This window comes from Coturnix japonica, chromosome 3 (genome assembly GCF_001577835.2).
Source record: "Coturnix japonica isolate 7356 chromosome 3, Coturnix japonica 2.1, whole genome shotgun sequence".
Classification (NCBI taxonomy): domain Eukaryota; kingdom Metazoa; phylum Chordata; class Aves; order Galliformes; family Phasianidae; genus Coturnix; species Coturnix japonica.
Window position 1 is genome coordinate 9414830 of NC_029518.1, and position 22526 is coordinate 9437355.

Here is a 22526-nt window from a genome sequence, read left to right on the forward strand (position 1 = left end):
ATTCAGTCTTCTTTATTTTCCTCATCTTCAGGAAACCTTGTTATATGGGTGGATTGTAGTGTACTGCTTCCTTGATTCAGGGATGTTAGAGGGGTATCTTAGCCCTTTGGGTTTCATTCTGGCTGGGTTGTATTCTTAAGATCAAATCTTTCACTTCAATCGATTTATTGTCAGGTGTGATATTCCTGAATATAACAATTAAAAACATTACTTCCTGTGTAAATGCATTATTCCAAGATCATAAGGAGGGAAAGGAAAAAAACCTTTTTTTTTTCTCTCCAGAAAGGCAGAAACAGGTTTGCTCCACAGTGGGGCTGTAAGAGTCTATGACAGCAGAGTGAACGGGAGAGGTAAGAACTTGCTGGGTTCTTTCTTTTAGCAGCTCCAGCATCATGGTGGTCAAAAATATTTTTTGGCACCCAAAAAGTCTCCTCAGCACTTTGGCTGAAATACTGAAATGACAACAGCTCTCCAGCCCTGAAGTAGTCAATGGTGCTTATTTATTTATTTATTAGTACTATTTATTTTCCTAGCCCTTTTCCTTAGTAAGGAGCAGAAGCTCCTTTCTCCAGAATGGGGCTAACAGCCTTGATGGAAACCTATTAGAGTAGATCAGAGAGTGAGCATGCTATTCCTGGAGAGAATTAACCCCGAAGTTATTAACCATCTGCCCTACTAAGAAAGAAGGTAAACTCAGCTGCCCCCTGGCTGCATCCCAGCCATGGTAGCAGCCACCTCATTCCTGAGCATGTGGGAAGAAAAGTTAAGGAAGAAGTGTGGGCACAGCACGTGGGAGGGGCTGGTGCTAATTGCGTTTGCTTCTAGTTTCCTTAATGCAGTAATTGGATTCTGATTTCTTGAATACATCTGAGCGGTGCTGTAGATGTTGCATGATTAGCCAAGAGAGCAGCCGTGGAGGAAACAGGAGATCTGGGAGAGGTGGGTGCTGAAGAGGCTGATGGAGGAGGGGTGAGGGGTCCTGGCTTGGGGGAAGAGGAAAGTGAAGAGTTCAAAACATCCCATGTAGAAGGAAATGTTTACTCATAATGCAGGTGCTTGAGGAGCTGTTGCAGCTGTTGCTCCAGCTGTTCCCAAGGGAAACTGCATTCCCTAATATGCCCAGCTCCAGTGCATTGCTGTGCAAAGAGCCATGCCAAGGGGCTCCCCAGCTGCCATCCCTAATGTGAGGGGCAAGAGGCCTTAGGGACTCGTGCTCACCTCTGAAGCATGTCCTTGGGGTGAGCGGGTCTCCTACAGCCTCTCAGCCAGGTGTTGGTACCCAGAGGACCCTGCTCTGCTCTCCCACCAGGTTTTCAAGTTTTCCTTTAATTGCATTCCTGCTTATTCACCAAGCAAGCTCTTGGACTGCATGAAGGGATGCCTTTCCCAAGGAGGGGACAGTGCAGCATCCTGTGATGATTATCCCATCCCCACCAAGAGTCAAGACTAAGAAATTCCTATGCTCACAGCACCAGCATGGGCCCAGGTACAGGTAGCATGTCCAAGCTGTGCACAAGCATTACTTGTTGCTGGGGTAGGTGGCTCATCTCTTTAGCTGTTTTGGTCAGCTGCCTGGAATACCTTGCTGCTGCTTCCTATCCTTAGCAGCAGATGAGTTGCCATCATATAATTACAGAATGACTTAGGTTGGAAGGGACTCTAAGGGCCCCCCCCAGCTGTAGCCCCTGCTGCGGGCAGGGCTGCCCCCCACTAGCTCAGGCTGCCCAGGGGCTATCCAAACTGATCTTGAGCACCTCCAGGGATGGGGCACCCACAGCTCTGGGCAGCAGTGCCAGGGCCTCACCACCCTCTGAGTATTGTGCGTGCATGCATAGGGAGCATGTCAGGTTCTCAGCATGGCTCAGTAGTTTTTGGAAGTCGGCAGGGAGTGTGCCTTACCCAGAGCCAGATGAATTAGTCTGAGCATGGATTTCTGCTCACTACTGGGGGTGAAGCAGATAAATAAAACTGGGGACAAGATCAACAGGTGTTGCAGCACTGTCTGGAAATGTAAGAACTTCCAACATACTTTGCTAGCAACTGCAATGTGTTTAACTGTGCAAAGGATGTCAGCCAGCCTCAGGCATCCCCTACTGCCTGTTTTATTCTATTCCCCCTGCTCCTACTTCTGCAGCTCTGATATAAGTTCTGTAGTGTTGTCTTGAGCTTGCAGAGCATGGAGGACAAAGACGGAGTCCTGCTCAGTCCTGGCACGAGGCAATAATCCTCTGAATTTTTGAAGCTGCCTGAGTCCCAAGTGTTTTATGAGAGGCTGTATCTTCCCGTCTGAGCTTGAATTTTACAACTGCTGGAGGGGTTGCGTTTGTGTTCATATGTGCGTGTCTGAGGGAAAGCAAGCAGCTGCTCAAATCAAGTTGTGGTTGAGAAGAGAGCCTTGCAGACATGCTGGCAGGTTTGGAGATTGGACATTGCACCATCTGCTGACATGGAATGTGTTCTTACAGCCAAAAACATGGACTTGCCCCTCATAAAACTCTTACCTTGCAGTCCGTCCTATTCCTTTTGCTGTTGACAACATGTGCCATAAGATTTTTTTTTGTTTTTGATGTCGTGGCCTTTGATTTAATGTCTTTAAGATCTCCTTGCACTTCTCACATGGCCTTGTCTTTCTCCAACCTTGTTGCCCACTAGACCAAGACCATGTTGAAGTGACCCAGCATTTCCTTTGATTCTCATCAGTTAGAAGTGCAGTTCCACATGCAGGGATATAGCTGTGTCTTGTCTTTGTAGCCCCCAGAAGATGAACATAATGCCTGGAGAATACAGAAATGCCTCTGTGTTTCTTGCTTGGCTTGTTTTATGGCTCAGATAAAGACCTGTGTTGTGCCTTTGCACCTGCATTTCCTGGCTGATGGGATAGAGGTGGGGTTGTTCTCTGCTCCACTGTCCTCATTGGTACCTGAACATGAGACGTGAAAAAGCAGCTGAGTAGCTATCATGTGCCTGAAGGTCTCTAACTCCAATCTGGATGTGGCTGGATGCAAAGGGCTATGGCTGTCTTCCTGCTTTTGCGGTTATTTATTAGTTATCGCTTATGATGTCCAAAGCCAGAACACTGAGATTATTGAGATTTGCAGTTGTTGGCAGCTAAGCAAAGAGGGCAGCACAGGCCTTCCTTGCTATTAATCAGAAATAAGCACTTCATAAAATCATAAAATAATTCCGCTCGGAAGAAACCGCAGCTCAGCCTCCTGGCTATGAAATAGGACCGAGTTTCTCTGCTGTTGCAGAAACCACTGTGACCTCCAGGTCTCCTGCCTGTCGTGTGGATCAGTGTTTTGCAGCACAATTTTAAAACCTTGATTGAAGCACGTGTAATTTGTAGCTGCCTCTGATTTGTGTAACAGGCTTTGAAGTTATTCGTGTAGCCATCCTTACATTACCCACGCATGCAGATGCTGCAGTCACTCACAGTCAGTGCATTTAAATGAGAGGAGGAGGTGGTACCCATCAAAGCATTCTTGCTAAGCTTTCTGTCCTCACTGCCTGCCATGCAGTGACTGCAGTGCACTGCAACAACTGCTCAGGCTCTGCTGCAGATGAGGCATGAGAAAACTCAACATACATAATTCCCTCATCTCCACTCTGCAATGCTGCCTGTAATGGGGAAAAATATTAATTTTAGCTAAGTTTCCCATTCTCCTGCTTGTGCTGGATCTGGCCTGGAGATGCTCCACAAAAGGGAAGCACTTTGTGAGCAGAATCCCTAAGTAGCATCTTGGGCTTAATTACCTTTGAGACGGTTGTAATCTAGGCGAGCCCCACTGGCATCACAGGGAGATTATTCGGTTTCACACTGATATCAAAGAGATCAAAACCTGCTCATGGATGTGCAGGCTTCCTGAAAACACTTTTATGTTGGTATAGCAAAATTACTCAGCATCGAGCCTCGAGTGAAGTGCTTTGAAATACTGGAGGTTAAAGACTTAGTTTTCTGCTGCTGCCTCACCCAGGTGTGGGAACACCTGGTGGGTCTCCTTGGGGACCTATGGGCTGTGATTTGAGCTGGAAGCAGGCAGTCCTGGCCAACAGCTGGTTATGTGTCCAGGCTCTCACCTTGGGAATGGCTGCAGCCTCCCCAGTGTGTGTGACAGCATCTCTGATGCTTCCTGCCCTGTTTTTGCTGTCTGGTGGAGGAGACCTGATGGTTTCTAAGGCAGGGGCTTGTGGCTTCAGGTGACAAAACTCAATGAATTCAATCATCTTTTTTTTTCCCCCTCCATTTAGCAGAAAGAAGAAGTGTTGAGAAGAGGCTATATGAAAGGTGATTTAGTGGGCTTAAGCGTTGAGAGATTGTATCTCTGCTAAGGTAGCTTTAAGCAGAAATGGTACTGGGATAAGATGCTGCAGCAGGGGCAGTTAAGGGATGGGGTTGGTTGTGAATTGATCACAGATACTGTAGGGAAATGGCAAATGATGATAATTCTGCAGTTGTGGATTTGAAGTCCTAATTCTCCCCTTCTTTTTCTTTATCCTAAGTGAAAAGCATGAGGGTGAGCCTTGGGAAGGAGTTCAGGAGTGAGGTAGGTCATGTAAGGATCTGATAGAAACATATAGGCGAATGTTCTGAATGCATGAGGATGTGCCACTTAAGGGGCTGTTACTCATTTCTTCTGGAGGGCAAAGCTAGTCATATCTGAAAGTACAGGAAAGAGCTGTGCTGGGAGAGTGAGTTATGGCACCTGTCTGTACAGCAAGGAGAAATCGCTCCTGAGCCATGTGTTCTTGGCTAAAAGACGGCTGTAGGACGTGAGGGATCAGCAGAGCCTGCCAGACCCTGCAGACCTCTGCTTACAGAGCCCGGATCCTGGCAGAGAGGTGATTCTGGGCTGACCCAGCCAGCACTGGGGTTTAACACTGGATTTCGTGTCTCCTGCACCTTACGTTCATTCAAGTTGTCCCTTGTGCCAGCCCTGCATTGCATTGCTGGATATGAAGAGCATCAGTGTGGGACAGGCATCCTCCTGAGAAGAGTGGAGGGGGGCACCTTTAATTTGTTTGGACTAGTATTTTGCTTGCCAAAAACTGCTGAGAAAAATAGATGCAAGCAGCTTCTGCCCCCTTCCCCAAGCGACAGATCTTTGTCACCTAAGTTATTTTGGTTTTATTTCCCTATGAGACAGCTTTGATTTTGCTTTGGAAATTACATACCCTCCCCCACCACTATTGTATTTTGCCAAGAAAAGGTGCACAAAGTATTTCTGGGTCGATCGAAAGTGATTCTTCCTTTGTTCTTTTCCAGTTTCTCCATTCACTCAAGAAAGGTGAAAAATAAAAGAAAGAAGTTTGCATCCCTGTTCTGTTCTTAGCAGCCTTGAGGGGAGATGATGTGCGCTGAATCCTTTGATGAGGACAGCTGGGCATGCAGTGAGTTGGGGTTTTTCTTGTTGTGCAGATGCTGGGGTGCAAGGAGGCTGCCCCAGCACAACCCCAGCTGTGGTGCCCACAGACAAAGTGCTGGAGCTGGTGCTACAGGGCTCTTGGTTGAATCCTTGTGCTTTAAATTAAAGCGCTACCTGTCGCTAAGGGCACAGACTAGGAAGAGCAGAAGATGTACAGCCTTTGAAGCAGAATTTTTCCCATGATAATATTCCCCTGCGAGAGTTAGTGTTGAAAAGCAGCTGCTGCTTAGATGTGCTGTCAGCCCAAACTTGAGGTAGTGGCCATCCATCCATCAGTGCCACATGTCTCTCCAGCTTCTTATCTCTCGCTCAGGCCCTCAGGAAATGGATGAGCTGGTACTGCCAAGGCTAATTATTCCTCCAGACAGAAGACATGATAAAATATTAACCTTTTTCAACAACAGAGCCCCAGTTAATTAGATCCACTTCTGTGACACATTCACCTGGAGATAAAAGCTCATCTCCAGGAATCTGGCTGTGTGCAGTGATCTCTCTGTGTGTCATGATGGGAGGAGAAGGCGGGAGGCAGGAGGATGAAGACAGCTGGGAATTTAATAAAAGCCAGTGACCTGCCAGTCACTGTGCCCTGAGGAAGAGTCACTCCATTTTGATGTGAGGATGTGAGAAGCAGATTGACACAAGTGCCACTGCTTTCATCCTAGACGCCAAAGCTCAGCATGGAGGCAGAGCAGGGGCTGGTAGGATCTGTTCAGTTCACCTGGTCTGGGTTATGGCTGTGCTGTCAGCTTGGGTACTATACCAGTGGACAGGAGTTCGCAGAATCACAGAATGACCTGGGTTGGAAGGGACCTCAGGGATCATGAAGCTCTAACCCCCCTGCCTGGCAGGGCCACCAGTTGGCCAGGTTGGCTGAGTAACCGTGTTTCGCTTGGTTGATTCTTTAAGAAAAATTAAAAACAGGAGTTAGCAATTTCAGGCTAAACCAAAAGTGAAGCTCTTAGGGAATCTGACAGTAAAAATACAGGAAGATATAAGACCTAACTGATCTGTTTTTCTCACCATGCAAGAGAAATCATTTAGGTCTCAAATGTTTTTGACGATCTTAGTCATCTAAAAATGACAGGCTGTATTTAAAGGCAAGTGATTTCTAAAATCAGGTAAAAAGAACGTGTTGGACCTCCAGGGAACAAATGATGTGGTGGAGCAGAAGCAATGCTGTGGTGCATGCTGGGGTCCCCAGCGTCTGCAGGAGATGTTGGTGGGGAAGTAAAGCACAGCCGTGCTGCACTGGGGAGGGCTGGGAGTCCCTGGGGACCTTTTAGGGGCAGGAGGTGGTGGTGGCTTCTGTTGAGTCCCAGTGGGTGAGTTTTCAAGCACTCCCTTTTTCTCCAGCTGCCCTGACACCCATTCCTCTATGGAGACACAGTGCCTTCTCCTTGACCTCCAGAAGCCTCTATCTTTATGAGGCAGACAGAAGAGCCTATGTTTTTGGAGGAAAGAGAGAGCATGCCCTAAACCACAACAGGGCGCAGAGGTGATTTCAAGGGATGGATATTGCTTCATCACCAAGTGCTTTGGTGCTCCCGGGGTGCCATTGATCACTCCCTGCTAGAGCCTCCCTCTTCCTTTGACTGCTATAACATATCGACTACTTGTCTTATAATTATTATGTGCCATTGATTACTTTGATAGCTTGCTCTGAGCAATTCTGACAGAATAAAGTTGTTTGTTTTAACTTTCATGCTTGTCGCAGTGTTTCTATTGACTCGATATGTTTACCTAGACTGAAATCGAAGTTGGGTATTAGCAAGCAATGGAACTAATTCTGTGAGGTTGGCTACGGTTGATAGTTCAGGCTATGAGACAGTTTCTTCAAGTAAATTCTTTATATTTTTCTTCCAGCTAACCAGAGCTATAAAGTGCTACTCCATCAACTGTATTAAAAGCACCATCACAATCAATATCTTTAGGCAATTTGGTCATATTTGTGCTATAAGCGCTGCATACTGTGTCCAAAGCCACCCCTATGCTGTGATAGCTTAGGAAGGCTTCAGTCAAGAATACACACTGAAGTGTTCCTGAGCTATCACAGCATAGGGGTGGTTTTGGACTTCTCCAGTTCTGGCTAAGGAGGTGTGGTGAGATCAGAATCCTTTTCTACTTTAGTTTGCTGTGCGGTGCCAGAGGGTTCTGGTTGGAAAGCATTCTCCTGTGGCATCATGCTGAGCAATAACATGTGGGGAGTTGGCCAGGGAGGCTGCCATTGCTCGGAGACCAACTGGGCATCGGTCAGATAGTAGAGGGTGTTGTATTGTTCATCACTTGCTTTGTTTATTCTTTCTGTTGTTATTTATTTTTGATCGTTTTTCTTTCTTTCCTTTCTTTCTTTCTTTCTTATTAAGCTGTCCTTATCTCAGCTCATGAGTTGTTGCATGTCCTGTTTTTTTTTCCCCCATCCTACTGCATGGGGAGGGGAATAAGCAACTGGCTGTGTGGTGCTGAGCTATCTGCTAGGTTAAATCACAATGAGTTGGAGAAACAATGCAGGCCCTGAGTCAGTGTGGAGGGCCCAAGAATCCTGAAATATTCATGAGCTTCTTTGAAAATCAAGATGTACAATCTTTTTTAACTTCATTTTGAATGTTGCTGTATTATTCTGTCCTTCCATTTGAGTAGATTCTTTTTATTCTCCTCCCCTTTTCCAAAGATTAAAATCCAGTGCATTTTAAATAAATTATTAATGCAGCATCTTGTCTGTCTGTAGGCTCACAAGCAGCACATCATGTGCATAGAAGGCTTTTTTTTTTTTTTCCTTCTTGCTCTTCTTCCTTTCTTCAAATGTAGCTGTTGGATTAATTCTTTTGTTATTTTTCAGGGAAAAAAGAAAGAGAGAAAGGGAAGGAAGGACAAAAAAAGTAGGAAGGAAAGAAAGAAAACCAAAAGAGGGAGCAACTTAAACGAAATACTAATTGTGCACCAGCTACATATAGCACTGCTGCAACTTCCAGAAGCTACGTAGGAAAATCTCCTTGCACAACCTGCTGTTGAGCTGATCTCCAGTACTTTTTGACAGTGCCTGCCCTGAAGGCAATGTGAGTGATGGCCATTCAGGCAGCTCTGATCCCCATGCCCTACAGCCATGCTGAGCCTGCACATGTTCGGTACTGGCCACCGCAAGACAGCTGGAGCTCTCCTCCTACATCCCAGCCCACTATTTGCTTTCCTACACCAGGTGGATTGCTCCCTCCTTCTGCAGCAATTTCAGTTTTCCTGTAAGGGATCCTTTTTTTCACAGCTGGTTGGTTGTCAAGACTCAGTTCTGTTTCCTCTGAGGTCCTGGAGAAAGGAATTGCAGCGAAAACACCAAGCCTACAGAATGCTGAGCTAGTTTTCATGATAAAAATATAATAAGAGAAAGCTCTCCTTGGCTTTATTCTTCACTTATGGACAGCCACTGATTTCCAGAAGGGCTCCCATTCTTTTGATAAGGTACCAACATATGTGTGAATTCATCTTGTTTGAGATGTCAGGTCTCTGTTCTCTGGGTTGATGTGAGCCCCGTGGCTGCAGTGTGGAGGTAAACCCAAACAGTCTGAGTTGCATGCTGGCTAGACCATTCTCTCCCACATTTTCAATGAGAGAAGAGGGGGTAGCACAATGTGCAGTTCCATCTGCTACTCAAAACTAATATGTAGAGAACACGTTGGAAGTGGATGGCAGGTGCCAAGGAAAAAGCACACTCCAAATGAGGCCAGGGATGGGCCAGAAAAGGCTGAGGTGTGGAGTTGGTCTCCAGTCATGCTGTTACCACTGAGCTGCTTGCTCTGTGTTTCCAAGGCAGGCTTTGGTGTGTTGAGGAGCATTATGAGCCAATTTAAACACAACATGGGTTGAAATGCTCTGGAAATTGGTGTGTTTCTGTGCTGGTATGCAAGGCTGGCCGTGCATGGAGTCTACGTGAGCATTTGATAACTTGATCGGGAGCAGGAGGTCAAAACAAACCACGAGAGATGTCTTCAGAACGGTGTCTTTGGAGGTCTGTGAGGTGCTGAGGTGCCCTCAGCTGTAGCACTGCCCCAGTTTGGGATTTTGCATGAGGTCTTTGCAGCTTCTGCTATGTAACAACTTCACTTTTGAAATAATTTCAAATTGGAATGGGAAATAAACCTTAGAAAAATGAAACTTAACGTTAGATGAAAACTTGACTTCTTGGCTTTGGGGATGGAAGCAGAATAGTCTGTGCATGTCGATGTTCTCTACTGGGTGGTTTGAGCCCCTCCAGCTGCACTGAATGAGTGCAGCTCCCACCTTGCAGGCTACTGTACATCCCTGCTAGCACTCTCAGTGCTAACGCTGCTCCCCAATCCTGCTGCAAGACTTTAAAATTCAATGTTAAATGGCTTCAGCCTGTAAGCTTTGTCACATTGCAAAGATAAGCAATGCAGTTATTACATCATTTGGGAGGGTTATTTTGTTGTTTTTTTTTAGGGAACAATCTTAAAAAAAAAATCAACAAGAATCTTTCAAACTTTCTTTGTTTCCTGAATAGGTTGTGGGTGGGGTTTTTTGCTTCTTTCTTTTTTTCTTGTTGGCAATTGGGTGACCTATGAAATACCATAAGCAGCACAGAACGTTTATCTGGTGACAGCCTGAGGTAGTACAGGCAGCTCTTAGCAGGTTTATTTTCATTATTACAGCAATTTTAGGGCTGCATACTGCAATTTGCACTTGCAGTGAGGTATTAAATTGAAATTACCCCAGATGTAATTGTCACACAAAATAATTCTGGACATGGTGGATTTAATGCTTTTCCAAGCTGTGGTTTTTATTACCCAAGCAAGTGCCAAAAAACCACTTAAGCTGAAATCTGCTTTCTCAGGAGCCAGAATGTGTAGCTGTTGTTAAATTGGGGGGGGGTTGAGAAGCAGGAAGAGGGCCAATGGGAGGAAACAAACGTCGTGTAATGCAGGGCATGCAAGCAGCAGTGGCCATTGCCTATGCAGTAGTGGCAGCGCAGTCAACCATCCCATCTTTGGGATGTTACAAGCCTCATTGAACAGAAGTTAGGGGCGAGTCATAGAGCTGGTGACCAAGCTTTCGGTGTGCTCGTGTATGAAGCTTTAGTGCTTTCTGCGTGCATGAGGTCTAATTGGGCTGACGCAGCATGTACAAATCTGGAGTTTTAAAGGCAAGTTGCCTTGCACAGGGAGCTCTCAGCACATCGCTACAGGCTCAGCTGGTGTGCAATATCCCCAGCTCTCCCAGGGGTGGCTGATACATACCCTGGAGCTTTATTTATTAGCTTCTTAACTATTGTAGTAACATATTGATGGCTTGGTATTTTCCACCCTCTTTTGCTCTTCTCCTGAAATAGCTTCCCTTGTTAGCTACGCAAACTCCCCCGCCTCGTGCTGGAAGTAAGTGGAAGGACACACAGCTCAAAACAGCTGGGAGATAATTGTGTATAAATAGCACAGGGAGAGTGACTGGTACCGTCTGTCACCGCGGCTCTGCAAAGCAAGTGAGAGCCTAGCCTGCACCGTGACAGCAGTTTGCTTCTTGTGATGTCAGGTTGGGAAAGCTCAGCTGCAGTGCGTTACTGAGAGGTTCAAGGGACCAATGAGATAAGTAGCTTAGAATTATTAAGGCTGGAAAAGGCCACTAAGGTCATCAAGTCCAACTGCCAACCCATCCCCACCATACCCACTGACTGTGTCCTTCAGTGCCACATCTCCATGGTTCTTGAATGCTTCCAGGGATGGTGACTCCACCACCTCCCTGGGCAGCTGTGCCACTGCTCTTTCTGAGAAAAATTTATTCCTAATATCCAACCTGAACCTCCCCTGGATCAACCTGAGGCCATTTTTGTCCTGTTGCTGTTATGTGGGAGAAGAGGCCAACCACCACCTCACCACAACCTCATTTCTGTCATTGTAGAGGTCAATAAGGTCTTCTCGAGCCTCCTCATCTCTAGACTGAACAATCCCAATCTGTCAGCTGCTCCCTGTAACACATGTGCTCCAGACCCTTCACCAGCTTCATTGCCCTTCTCTAGACACTGGCACCTTGACATCTTTCTTGTAGTGAGGGGCCCAATTTGAACGCAGAACTCAAGGTGCAGCCTCACCAGTGCCAAGTACAGTGGGATGATCAACTCCTTAGTCCTGCTGACTGCACTATTCCTGATACAGAAGGGCATGGCCTGGTGCTGGTTAGTAATTCAGAAACATATTTTGCATCCCTGAGATGTAACTTTGATGGATGAGGATGTTGCCATATGGAGCAATGTTATCAACGTTTCTCCTGCATGCAGAGTGGGCATGCACCTTTGGGGTCCTTTGAGGATGGACATTGCATTATAATTGGATGAATGATGATTTTTTGGGGGAGGTTAGTGACTATGCTAAAAGAACTGGATAATCATGAGAAATCTGGCTCGGTCAAGTGAAGGCAGGATTTGGAAAAGGGTTTGAGTGAAACAGTAAGAAAGCAACAACTGAGTTAGTATGTGCTGGAGAGCTCTCTGCTCTTCTTGTGTTCATGACCTCCCACCTTGGACTTCAGCACCTGAAGGCTCTTTTCCTCTTTCTCTCCTGCTAGGTGTACAACTCTGCGCTATCGCCAGGATCTCCCTCCCACCAGCATTGTCATCACCTTCCACAACGAGGCCAGGTCTACTTTGCTGAGGACTATTCGGAGGTAAGAGCTCTTTGTCTCCTAAAGCACAGTTGTAATTGCTTTTAGAAGTGAGTAGGCTGGAGTTTTGTGTGAAGAAAGGCAGAATGTGCCAGCACTCACTGCAGCAAAGTGAATAGACCCACCAGCTATGATCTCAAACAATTACCAGGGGAAATTAGCATGAAATTTGGTCTCTGAGTAGTAGGTTTTACAGAAAGGTACTCAGGAAGCAAGTAGTTGTGCTGGCTTTTCAGGGTCTAGTATTGGGCTCCCTTAGGGGAGAGGCAAGAGATTATTACAGAGCCTGGAATAACAGCTTCTAAATGCAGCTGGGTACCAGTGCACAGCTCTGTGCTGTCCCTGTTGCCTAGGGGTGGCCATCGTTTTGCAAATCTCTGCTCTGGTATTGCTGCTTGAGCTTCTCCACTAAGCCATCCAATGCCAGAAAGGCTTTACTAATTGAGAAGCTCTAATTGTACACATGCAGACAAGATTTTTAAGGATGGTTTCTGTTCTCTTCTGGGTGCACTTTAGAGTGCTCTGGGAATGTGGCCATTCTTTAATTTGTTGGTTTATTCTTGGCTGGATTTCGCTGTCATGGGTAGAGGCAAGGCTTCATTTTCACTGCAGACTTTAAAAATTAGTGTTTAATCCCAGCATGTGCCTTGCTGCAAGTTGTCTTGAGGGAAGATGTAATGAAATGTGTCCATCACACCTTTCTTGGGCCTGTGTCTAGGTCTCTGCTAGTTCTGTTCTCTGCTGTCTGCCAGTACTAAATATTTTACAGCCATGTTTCATGCTCACATAGTGAAGACTTGGTTAGCAGCAAGCTGTAAGCTCTAAGGTCCTCTAGATACATAGGGGTGGCTCTTGGTTGCCAAGATTTCAGCCCTGCCCTGTTCGTTATCATGTCCTCAATAAGCACTCCTCTAGAAGCAGCATCCTTCCTCAGGTGGGTGCACTCCATGCCACAGGCGAGTTTGACAGTCCTGAAATTGAATTCCTGCTTTGCTTTGTGGTTTCCTGCCCAATTTCATCTCCTTCAATTCACACTTAATAACCTATTGCTGCTTTCTCTGTCTAGGGTGAGTGGATTTTGGGTGTGCACAGCACTGATGCTTCATACTGTGTACCAACTCCTTCATCCCAAACCTTCTCTTTTATCTTTACAGTGCCCTGCTTGGTGCTGTCATCCTCCAGACTCCCCTATAACAAGGATGGCAAGGCAAAACAAAGCACAGTCCTCTAGCACATCTATAATGTGGGAAGTGTGGGGACAGTCTCATCTCTTCCATATCTTGGCACTTGACTCTTCTGGCAATTATGATCAGGAGTGGTGCTGCCACATAAGAAATGTTAGACATTATGCCTGAATTCCCCCAGTTGCCATGCTGTGCTCCCATGAGCTGGCTTTTAGGAAATGGCACTTTTTCTCCTAGTCCCAGTTGTTTGGAGATGACCTCCCTGAAACAAGTTTTCCCACAGCACTCGGGTTTCCAGTGATCCCTCTAGCCCTTGGTAGCAAGTTTTCCTCGTGACATGACTCCCCTCTGGCCATGCCTGTGCTTGTATTGCCATTTCTCTGCCTGTGTTTGGATCCAGCTGAGAGTTCATCTGCCTCTTCATCCACTGTGGGTTCATTTGCTGTGCCTTCTGACTGATCTGTAGAAGCAAATGCTTAGTTTAATTAGGTCTTCCAGATAACTCCATCCCATGGTGGCTGTAACAACATGGATCATTTTCCATTGGCCAGACAGAACAAACAACGTCCTCCTGAGGAAGCTTCATGCCTTTTAGAACAGTTTGTGACTAAGTATCTCCAAACACTGCCAATCAGTGGTCCCTGTTCTCATCATTATATCTCCATGGTGCACTCTTGATGTAACCCAGGTGGCAGGTGAGGAACGGAGAGGTGATTTGTTGGCAGTTGTTGGAAGATTTGGGATTACACACCTGGTTTCCTGAGTGAGTTAAGTTTCCCACTCTGCTGCAGAATGAATGCTATTAACCTCAGTCACAGGAGGAAGGAATTGTGCAAAGGCTGATTGTTGGGCTTGTCCAAACCAGAGCATTGGGGAGCGCTTCTCGCAGGACTACTTATAAAGAGGAGGGATGAAGCTATTCATATAGCTTAGCTTGGGATCCCAAAAGCTTACCACGCACTGAGGCTGAGGAGCATAGCAGGTTCTGTGGTTTCACTTGGTTCCTGATAGGGATGGCAGTGCTCTAGCCCATGATATAGAGATGCCAGCGTGTGGCCTCTGCAGCAGCCCTTACGCCAGGCACATTGCAGGCGTTTGCTACAATTTGCTGATGAGCCATTTGCGTCATCTAAATGCTGAGAAAAGCCAGCGGGCTGTGTGGAATAATGGATTAATTAAAGGTTTTGTGATCTTTTCTCTGGCCATTTGCCAGTTGGAAGCATGAGGGGAAAAAAAACCAAAAGCTAAGCTAATGGTATGCCCACATCTCTGCAAATGATGTTGTCAGCATCTGTGGATGTGTATGCAGCTATGCTTGCGATACTTAAAAGTGTCCAGGTAGTAAGGACTGAGTATCATAACAGAGAACTGGCCGGAGGGAAGGAGATGGTGAATAGCAAAGTGGCTCTTCGTATTTGTGGAAACTGCTGCTGGGTTCTTATTGGAGCTGCTCACTTTTGGAGTGACCCCGAGCAAGTCTCTTATTTTTGTACCTGTGCTCATCTATGTCCAGCTCTGAGGCTCATTGCATTAAAGGTGGTGACTCTTTGGTAGTATGGAACAGGACTGCATGGGTAAACCCCAGGAGGAAGGAAGGGAAGAAGCAGTGATATAGAGACCCCTTTTGGGGATAATTTAAATGTCTTTTTCTCCTTCTCTCTCTACCCTTCTCTACTGAGGAGATTGATTTATTCATATATTTATTCCTCAGATTTGCAGCTGGAGACCTCAGAGCAGGAAAAGGGAGGCTTCATTATTTACCTTGTGCTGACAAACCAAAGCATGTCCTTTGGCAGGCGTCCCAATGCGAATGCTGTGAATACCACATCCAATATTTAGATCCCTAATTAGAGGGTAGAATATTACACCTGTCACTTTCCTGGCGCTTGCAAGAAAGAAGGGCAATGCTGCGCGCTACCAACACCTCACTCCTGCTCACGTGCAGATACCTTGCCTGCATTCCAGTGCTCTCAAAACAGGGAAATAGCATAGCCAACGCCTCCTTACTCCAACAGCATGTAGCACTGTACAGATTCTGTGCCCTAACTGAAGTGAGGCTGATTAAAGGAGCAAAAACAAGCCAGGTGTTGCTCAGAAACTGTATAATTAGCACTTTGGGGTATTTCATTTATTTATTTATTTGCTTAAGCCCTGGACTTTTCTTTTTCTTCTTCTTTTAATTTGCTAATCATCTCTCACGGTGAGTAAGTACACAGTGCCAAAAGCACTTTTACCTTCTGATGTTAATGCAAGAGAACTCTTGAATTTCAAAGAGCGTGGTGGGTATTTGAAAGAATAAAATGTGAGAGCTGCGGTGTAATCAAAGCTCATTATGGTTATTCTTGGTGTGATGTCTCTCTACCTCCATAATTAGTCATTTTCAGTTATTGAAGCGGTTCATTTTGGTGAGTGTTTCCTCTCCTTGCTCTTGTCCTGATTTTGATAATTGTGACCCTTGGTCCTTCCAGGGCTCTATTTTACTCCCAAAGGCTTTCTCTCTGGCTTTCTCCCTTCTGGTTTTTTTTCCCCCTAAGAGTCCCACTGTGTTGCCATGGAGAGAATTAACAGGTTCATAGGTTAATATCCATAAGCCAACCCTGCAAAGCAACTAGTGTTTTGGGTGACCAAAAAAAGAATAAAAAAAAGCCATCCTTCTGTCAGAGAGTTTGAACTGCCCTGTGAAAACATTTTTTATGACTCAGGATGAGATTTGCATGGGTAGCTGTTTGGAGGGGGAGTTGTTGGATCTGATGCTTGTCTCTGGGTAGACTGGAAAGGATCTGAACAAAATACTGATTAAAATTTTCACTGAGGGAGTGGTGAGGTGCTGGAACAGGCTGCCCAGAGAGGCTGTGGATGCCCCATCCCTGGTGGTGTTCATGGCCAGATCAGATGGGGCCCTGGACAGCCTGAGCTGGTGCCTGATTGGCAACTCTGTTGGCAACTCTGCCTGTGGTACAGTGTTGGACCAGGATGGTCTTTGAGGTCCTTTCCAACCAAGCCATTCTTATGATTCTGTAAGACACTGAGGAGTAGAATTTGATCTGATTGTGAAAATGTAGCATGAAATTCTGCATGGTTACAGATGCATAATATCTGCTCAATCCACTGAAACAAAGAGAATTTCTGTACTAACTTTGCAAGATAATTCAGCAGAGAATCCGTTCTTAATGGGTTGAATAAGCTTAAGCACTAGAAGCTGTGTTTTTTTTTGTTTTGAGAGCGGTTTAAGAAAGAAAGTATTGTGCTCTGGAGCTCCACAGAACTTAAAAGCTGTTTTGATTTGCTAGAAAATGTCCATCACTGCAGCAAATCTACCTACGTTTGATTTCAAGGAGAAGAAAATCTATAAATAACGGAAGGACTTCAAAGCACTATAATATTATCTTGGGATTTTACCTATATAAATGCAGAAGAAAAAGAAAGTGCACAAACACACACACACAAAAGAAGATAAAATACAGAATAACAGTAACAACAAAACCAAAGCTAAGCAAAGTTCCATGAAGTAGAAAAGCTGGTATTAAATTTTTAAAGATGCTTTGTAGACGGTCTTTAGAAAATTCCCTTAACATCAAAAATATGAAGGATTCAGTGTCCTGAATAAGGTAGAAAATGTGTTGGAGAGGTAAATTTGGCTTTGCTGGAAAGCCATTTGGGGCTTGCAGATGGCTTTGGACAGATTGGCAAGGGTGGTAATGAGCCCAAAGCCCACAGAAATCAGTGAACATCAGGTCCCTTAAAGCTGTGATAGATCTCTGGAACACACTCTTTAGAGCTTTCTTCAGTAGGGCTTTAGGATGGTTTCACTCCTCCAAATCAATTGGAGGGGGATATTCACGCAGGGGAAAACAGAGGCCTCAACTTGACTAATTTAAGCTGGGGTGATCCATGCTTGGAAGATGTCCTCTGTGACTAAGAGGTAAACTTGCTGTATTCCCGAATTTTAGATGCCTGCAGTTAACTGGAGGAGATCCCACCATACTTGTGGCACCCTTTATGGAGACTGCTTGAAAAATAAAACCAGGTGGTGGTCAATGGCAAAGCCTTCAGCTGTGAAACCTTAGTTTTAGGCAGGGAGCCCCAAGGTGAGCTCAAGATGCCCAGATGGGATACAGCGGTGACCACCGCTGCTGAAGGTGTGGTGCACAGCATTAGGGGCACATGCTCCAGTGTATGGGGTGGCAACCTGACTGAAGAGCAGGGTTTGTCCCAGGCTGGAGGCACTCCTTGAAAGCTGTCCTTTCTGGTTCATTTTCCATAGTGGGTACCTTGGGGTAATTTTTCCAAGGCATCACTGCTAAGTGCCCAGATCTGCAAATACAGCCCAGTGTAGTGGCTTTCATTGACTTATCCTTATAGGCACCCCCTGTCTGTAGAGTTCAGCCCTGCATTGCACTTCTGGCAGCCGAGGCTGCACAAGGAGGCTGGGTGGATGCTGGCTTTGGATGCTGCTTGCTGCCTCCCTGCTCCCACTCTCAGCAGGCTCTTTGCTGGCTTTTTTTTTTTTTTTAACAAGGCTGCTACTTTTTTTTCCTGCAGGTTTCACCAAGTTAGGTTTCCAGGCAATCAGCACTTGTTAACTATTCCACTGAGCATGATATTGCTCTCCTGTTTCTCCCTTACTGACTCTCAGCTGTGGTAATTTGCTGAACTCAGCTGTCAAGTATGGGCATTTTTATTATTATTTAATAACAAACCTATTAATAATAATAATTAAAACACACTTGACAGGTGGGAACAGCACGTCTAACTGGCTCTGTATACCCTAGGTTTCTTTGCCCCTCCCATCCAACCTTAATTTGAGAAACATCTGAAAGGTGGGAATTAACGGACATGGTGGCAATGGGTTGATGGTTGGACCAGATGATCTTAGAGGTCTTTTACAACCTTAATGACTCTTGAACACTGCCAGGGACGGCGATTCCACCACCTCCCTGGGCAGCCATTCCAGTGCCTGACCACTCTCTGAGGGAAAACGTTTATCCTTATGTCTAATCTAAACCTCCTCTGGTACAACTTGTGGCCATTTCCTCGGGTCCTGTTTGTTGCCTGGGAGAAGAGGCCAAACCCCTCCTCATCACAACCTCCCTTCAGGAAGTTGTAGAGTGCAACGAGGTCTCCCCTGAACCTCCTCCTCTCCAGACCAAACAATCCCAGCTCCTTCAGCTGCTGCTCATTTTCTCTGTGTTGGCCTGGCTGGCAATGGGCACCATGTAATTAACCCAAGGAGAGACGTAAAGATGATGGAAAGAAAATTTGGTGCAACATGCATGAAGAAGCCTCTTCCTCCAGGTGTTCTGGGCTGCTGTCCTCTGCTCACAATGGTGATAAGAGTTAATCCCACCTGTTTCCCAAGAATATCAGATGCTCAGCTGTTGGATCAACCTGTGAGCAGCTGATAGCTTGGCATTGCAGGTTACTGAAGCAGAGACCAGTTTCTGGGTCTTCTCTTGTATACTCTTCCTAAAAACATAAATCTGGCCGTTTTTGCAAAGACTGGTTCCCAGGCTTTTCTTTCCCATCTACTGGGCTGATGAGTCGGTCAAACACTGCCACAGATTTTCTCCCTTTGTCTTCTAGTGTGATGAACCGCACCCCAGTGCACCTCATCCATGAAATCATACTGGTGGATGACTTCAGCGACGATCGTAAGTGACCCCCTGTTAGAAGTGGGCTGCTCAGCTGAAAGGGGTTGTGTGAGGTCCACATTTTCAGTGAGAGGGGAGAGAGTTTGTTGAGAAGAAAGGAAATTTAAAGCTCTGTAGGTGTGCATAGGAAATCTTGTTGCCCCACGTCTCTGCTGCTATGTGGAAAATTCAAATCCCATACGATCAAATTTGTTCTAAGGATAATAATACTGGAAAAGCAAAATCATTTTTATGCCGAGTAGATGTGAATCTGATCCATACCTAGCTGTGCTGTGCTGAAGGTACACACTCAATCTGGCTTTCAGCAGCAGCCAGGAGCAATTTTGGGTTCTTGGCACTTGGGCATGCATCTGCTCCCTCCATCTTCCCCATGACAGCCTGGCCCCCCAGCATATATTCTGTGCATGTTTATGTAGGTGGCAAGAAGTTCCTGATTGATTTTTCTCTGCTATAAACAGGAGTGGAATAGGATTTTCTGCATGAGCTGCCAATTTCTGAAATGCCTTACCTATAGTGCTGTATATGACACAGCCCACATCCTCTTGCTGCTTCCTGCTGGTTAATAGGGCGAAAATCAATAGGTCTAATCTCTAGCAGAAGTCCATAGCTGAGGCTGTGTGAGCTCTCAGGGAATGACCCTGGTTGTCTTCAGCTAAAGAATTTGGCGTGCAAGCAAATGAAAGACCTTGGTGCAAAGTAAGTGCCCATAAAAAAAAGTCTTAGGCATGAAAAGGATAAAGCGTTACATCTTGATTGAGTGGTCTGTGGCTAAATTGGTACCACCTTGGAGGATGTTAGGAGCAGATTTCAGACTCATTTACTGGCTGTCTCTCTTCCCAGCCTTGCCTGGCAATCAGCAAAACAGTGGCCAGCATTGTTTGTGGTGAGCTTGAGAGCCACTCCAGCAGATTGGAGACTGGGCTGGGCAAGTCTGGGAACTCTTTGCTGCATGAAGTCAGCTCTTCTCAACTGTCTTGCATCTGGCCCCTTCTTTCCTGTGATAGTCTGAGTCTCCTAGTATATGTTTTGCATACATTTACATAAAATGTATGTATTTGCATAACATGATATAAACACGTGGTCAGTTTTCCCTCCAATCCACTCCAAGCAACAGGTGCTTTTATCTCGTGTCCAATTGTGACTAATTTCTTACCATTGTCAGCCTCTCAGAATATTCTGAGTTGGAAGGGACCCACAAAGGTCATGGAGTCCAACTCTTTGAGCTGTCGTTCACAGGGACGTGGTTGCTCAACATGCAGATGGCACATGCATGTGAATTCCCACTATCCCCATCAAGCTTCCACTGTATAGATGTAGCAAACCTCTGCTGCCTTTACTCTTTAGCTACATGCAGATAACCTCAGCTCTGTGTGTAAGTTGTGGGGGATACTGGTATGATGATGTATCTGCAAAACAAAAAAAAAAGATTGCTGGAGTAGGAAAAACGCATTTGGAGGAGCATGCGTGGGGTGTGAGTTCAGAGTGCTGAGCTGAGTGTTCCTGCCCATGTACCCAGCCCAACTCCTGCTCAGTCGTCTTCTCCCCTGCTAATGGAAAGTTGGCCAAGGAACGATGAAGGCAGCTGCAGATGGGATCAAAGGGCCACAGGTCTGGTTGGTCTTGGGGCTTGCTGGAACTGCTGCTCAGGTTTTAGGGGCCATTTTTGTGACCACCTGAGTGCTGATGGGTGATGTTGCTTCCCTCTGTGCTTCCAAAGCTGATGACTGCCGCCTGTTGGCCAAGCTACCCAAGGTGAAGTGCCTGCGGAACAGACAGCGTGAAGGTAAGGGCCAGCATCCTGAACCCATGAGGTGGTGAGGAATCCAGACTTTGGGAGGTGAGAGAGAGTGATGGAGCAGGTGGGCAGGGAGGGCGGCTATTCCAGCAGATGGAGAGGACAGGGCAAAGCACTAGTAATAGGAGACATGAGAGAGGGCTGGGATTGGTATGGATTTTACCCCTCTCTCCCTGAAAAAAATAGGTCTGTTAAGATATCTGAGATGGTTCGGCTGTAGCTTATTACCCAGAAAATTAGAACAGGCAAAACAAACCCTCCAGACTTCTTTTTAAAGATGTTTGCACTAATGAAAGAGATGAGAACTGCTCCTGCTGCTTCTGCGGGAACTTAAAACAACAACAACAACAAAAAGTAATTAATTATATTTTAAAGATAGAAAAGGGCTGTGTGGAGGATGAATGTATGTCCTACTGGGCTACTGCTGGCAACCTTTTGAGCCTGCTTCTCCTTTCCATCTTCCCCTCCTGTGTGACTGGAGTACATGCTTGTATGCTTGCATGGTCTTCCTTGGCACTAGACAGACCTGGAGGTGATCTTGGCAGTGATCTTGCCGAAGAGACTAGTCTGAAATTTATATGGACAATAATGGATTTTCTGATCTCCCTCTTTTATTCACTCTTTCCTCTCAAACTCATGTAGCAGTCCAGCTTCTAAGGACCGTGCATTCAGGGTCCTGTTGAGCCAAGAAGTCTTTTAGCACCTGGAGAGTAGGTCCTCTTTCCTTGGCAAAAAAGATGTTCCCATTTTGCTGCAGGTCAGCAGTTCCCAAATTGGTAATCCAAGAGAGGTACAATTCTGGCCTCAAAATGATCCCACTCTCATCCCCTCACTAAGAGCTGTGTATGGGGCTTAACAGGGATTAGGGGCATTGTAAACCATGGTCCTACTGTGGAATTGGTCCCACCACATGTGAGCTGGTGATGAGTAGGGGAAAGACTTTAGGTTTCCTTCTGTCTTTTGAAGATTTCATGGCTGTTCTTCCTGGCCAATTCCCCATTAGCGTACATTTACATTAGATTTTTCATCTGCGAGAGTTTATGGGAGTATTTCAAGGTCTGCTTTGCCCTGGAACAGTTACACAATGTAAGGTTTGGCATAAATGCCATAAATTATTGATGCAAGTGGAACTTTTTATTTGCTTTGGTGACACTGGGAAATGGCTGGCATGGCTTGTGATGCTGGAAAGGGGGTGATGAACCTGAACCATATTTTATCTGAATGGGATTTAGGTGGGTCAGAGCCCTCAGGGTGTGTAAGGAGCCTCCAGAAGACTATGTGAGGATACTGCCCAGCCACCTTGGAGGAAGCTGATGTGGTGTGTCCCTGAACAGGTCTGATCCGGTCCCGCATTCAAGGGGCAGATGTGGCTCAAGCAGGAGTCCTGACCTTCCTGGACAGTCACTGTGAGGTGAATAAGGACTGGCTGCTCCCGCTGTTGCAGAGGATCAAGGAGGTGAGTGTCCCAAGGAACCAGAGCCACCCTTAGCGGATGTCCATTCCCTCTTCTCTCCAAATGGCCATCACCACCCAACTCTGTCCAACTGTGTGCAGGCATCTGAATAAGAAAACAAGGAGCATTTGGGGTGCCAAGTAACCTTTCCAGGTCTTTTTCCAGCCAGCAGGCAGGTGGGAGTACATGTGGTCAGGTGGGATGGGGTGTCTCCTGGGGCAGTAGCACTGTGACTTCGCAAGCATGGGTTGAGCCTTGAAAGGGGAATAGTTGGGCAGGGCTCCAGCAGGGTTTTTAATTAGGCTTGTGTAAAAATGCTCAGTGCCAATGATTTAAAGGAGTGACGGCTCCTTGAATAGGGGC

The 22526-nt window shown here is 46.1% G+C and overlaps 1 protein-coding gene across 4 annotated transcripts in view; it reads left to right on the forward strand.

Annotated features, from left to right (window-relative positions):
* Positions 1-22526, forward strand: part of GALNT14 (polypeptide N-acetylgalactosaminyltransferase 14) — a 60301-nt gene that overhangs the window by 22607 nt on the left and 15168 nt on the right. For all 4 annotated transcript variants that reach the window (XM_015856893.2, XM_015856896.2, XM_015856895.2 and 1 more), the window contains exons 3-6: positions 11985-12083; positions 18848-18915; positions 20633-20698; positions 22045-22166. In XM_015856893.2, coding sequence (XP_015712379.1) covers positions 11985-12083; positions 18848-18915; positions 20633-20698; positions 22045-22166 — 355 coding nt within the window. The remainder of the gene's footprint in view (positions 1-11984; positions 12084-18847; positions 18916-20632; positions 20699-22044; positions 22167-22526) is intronic.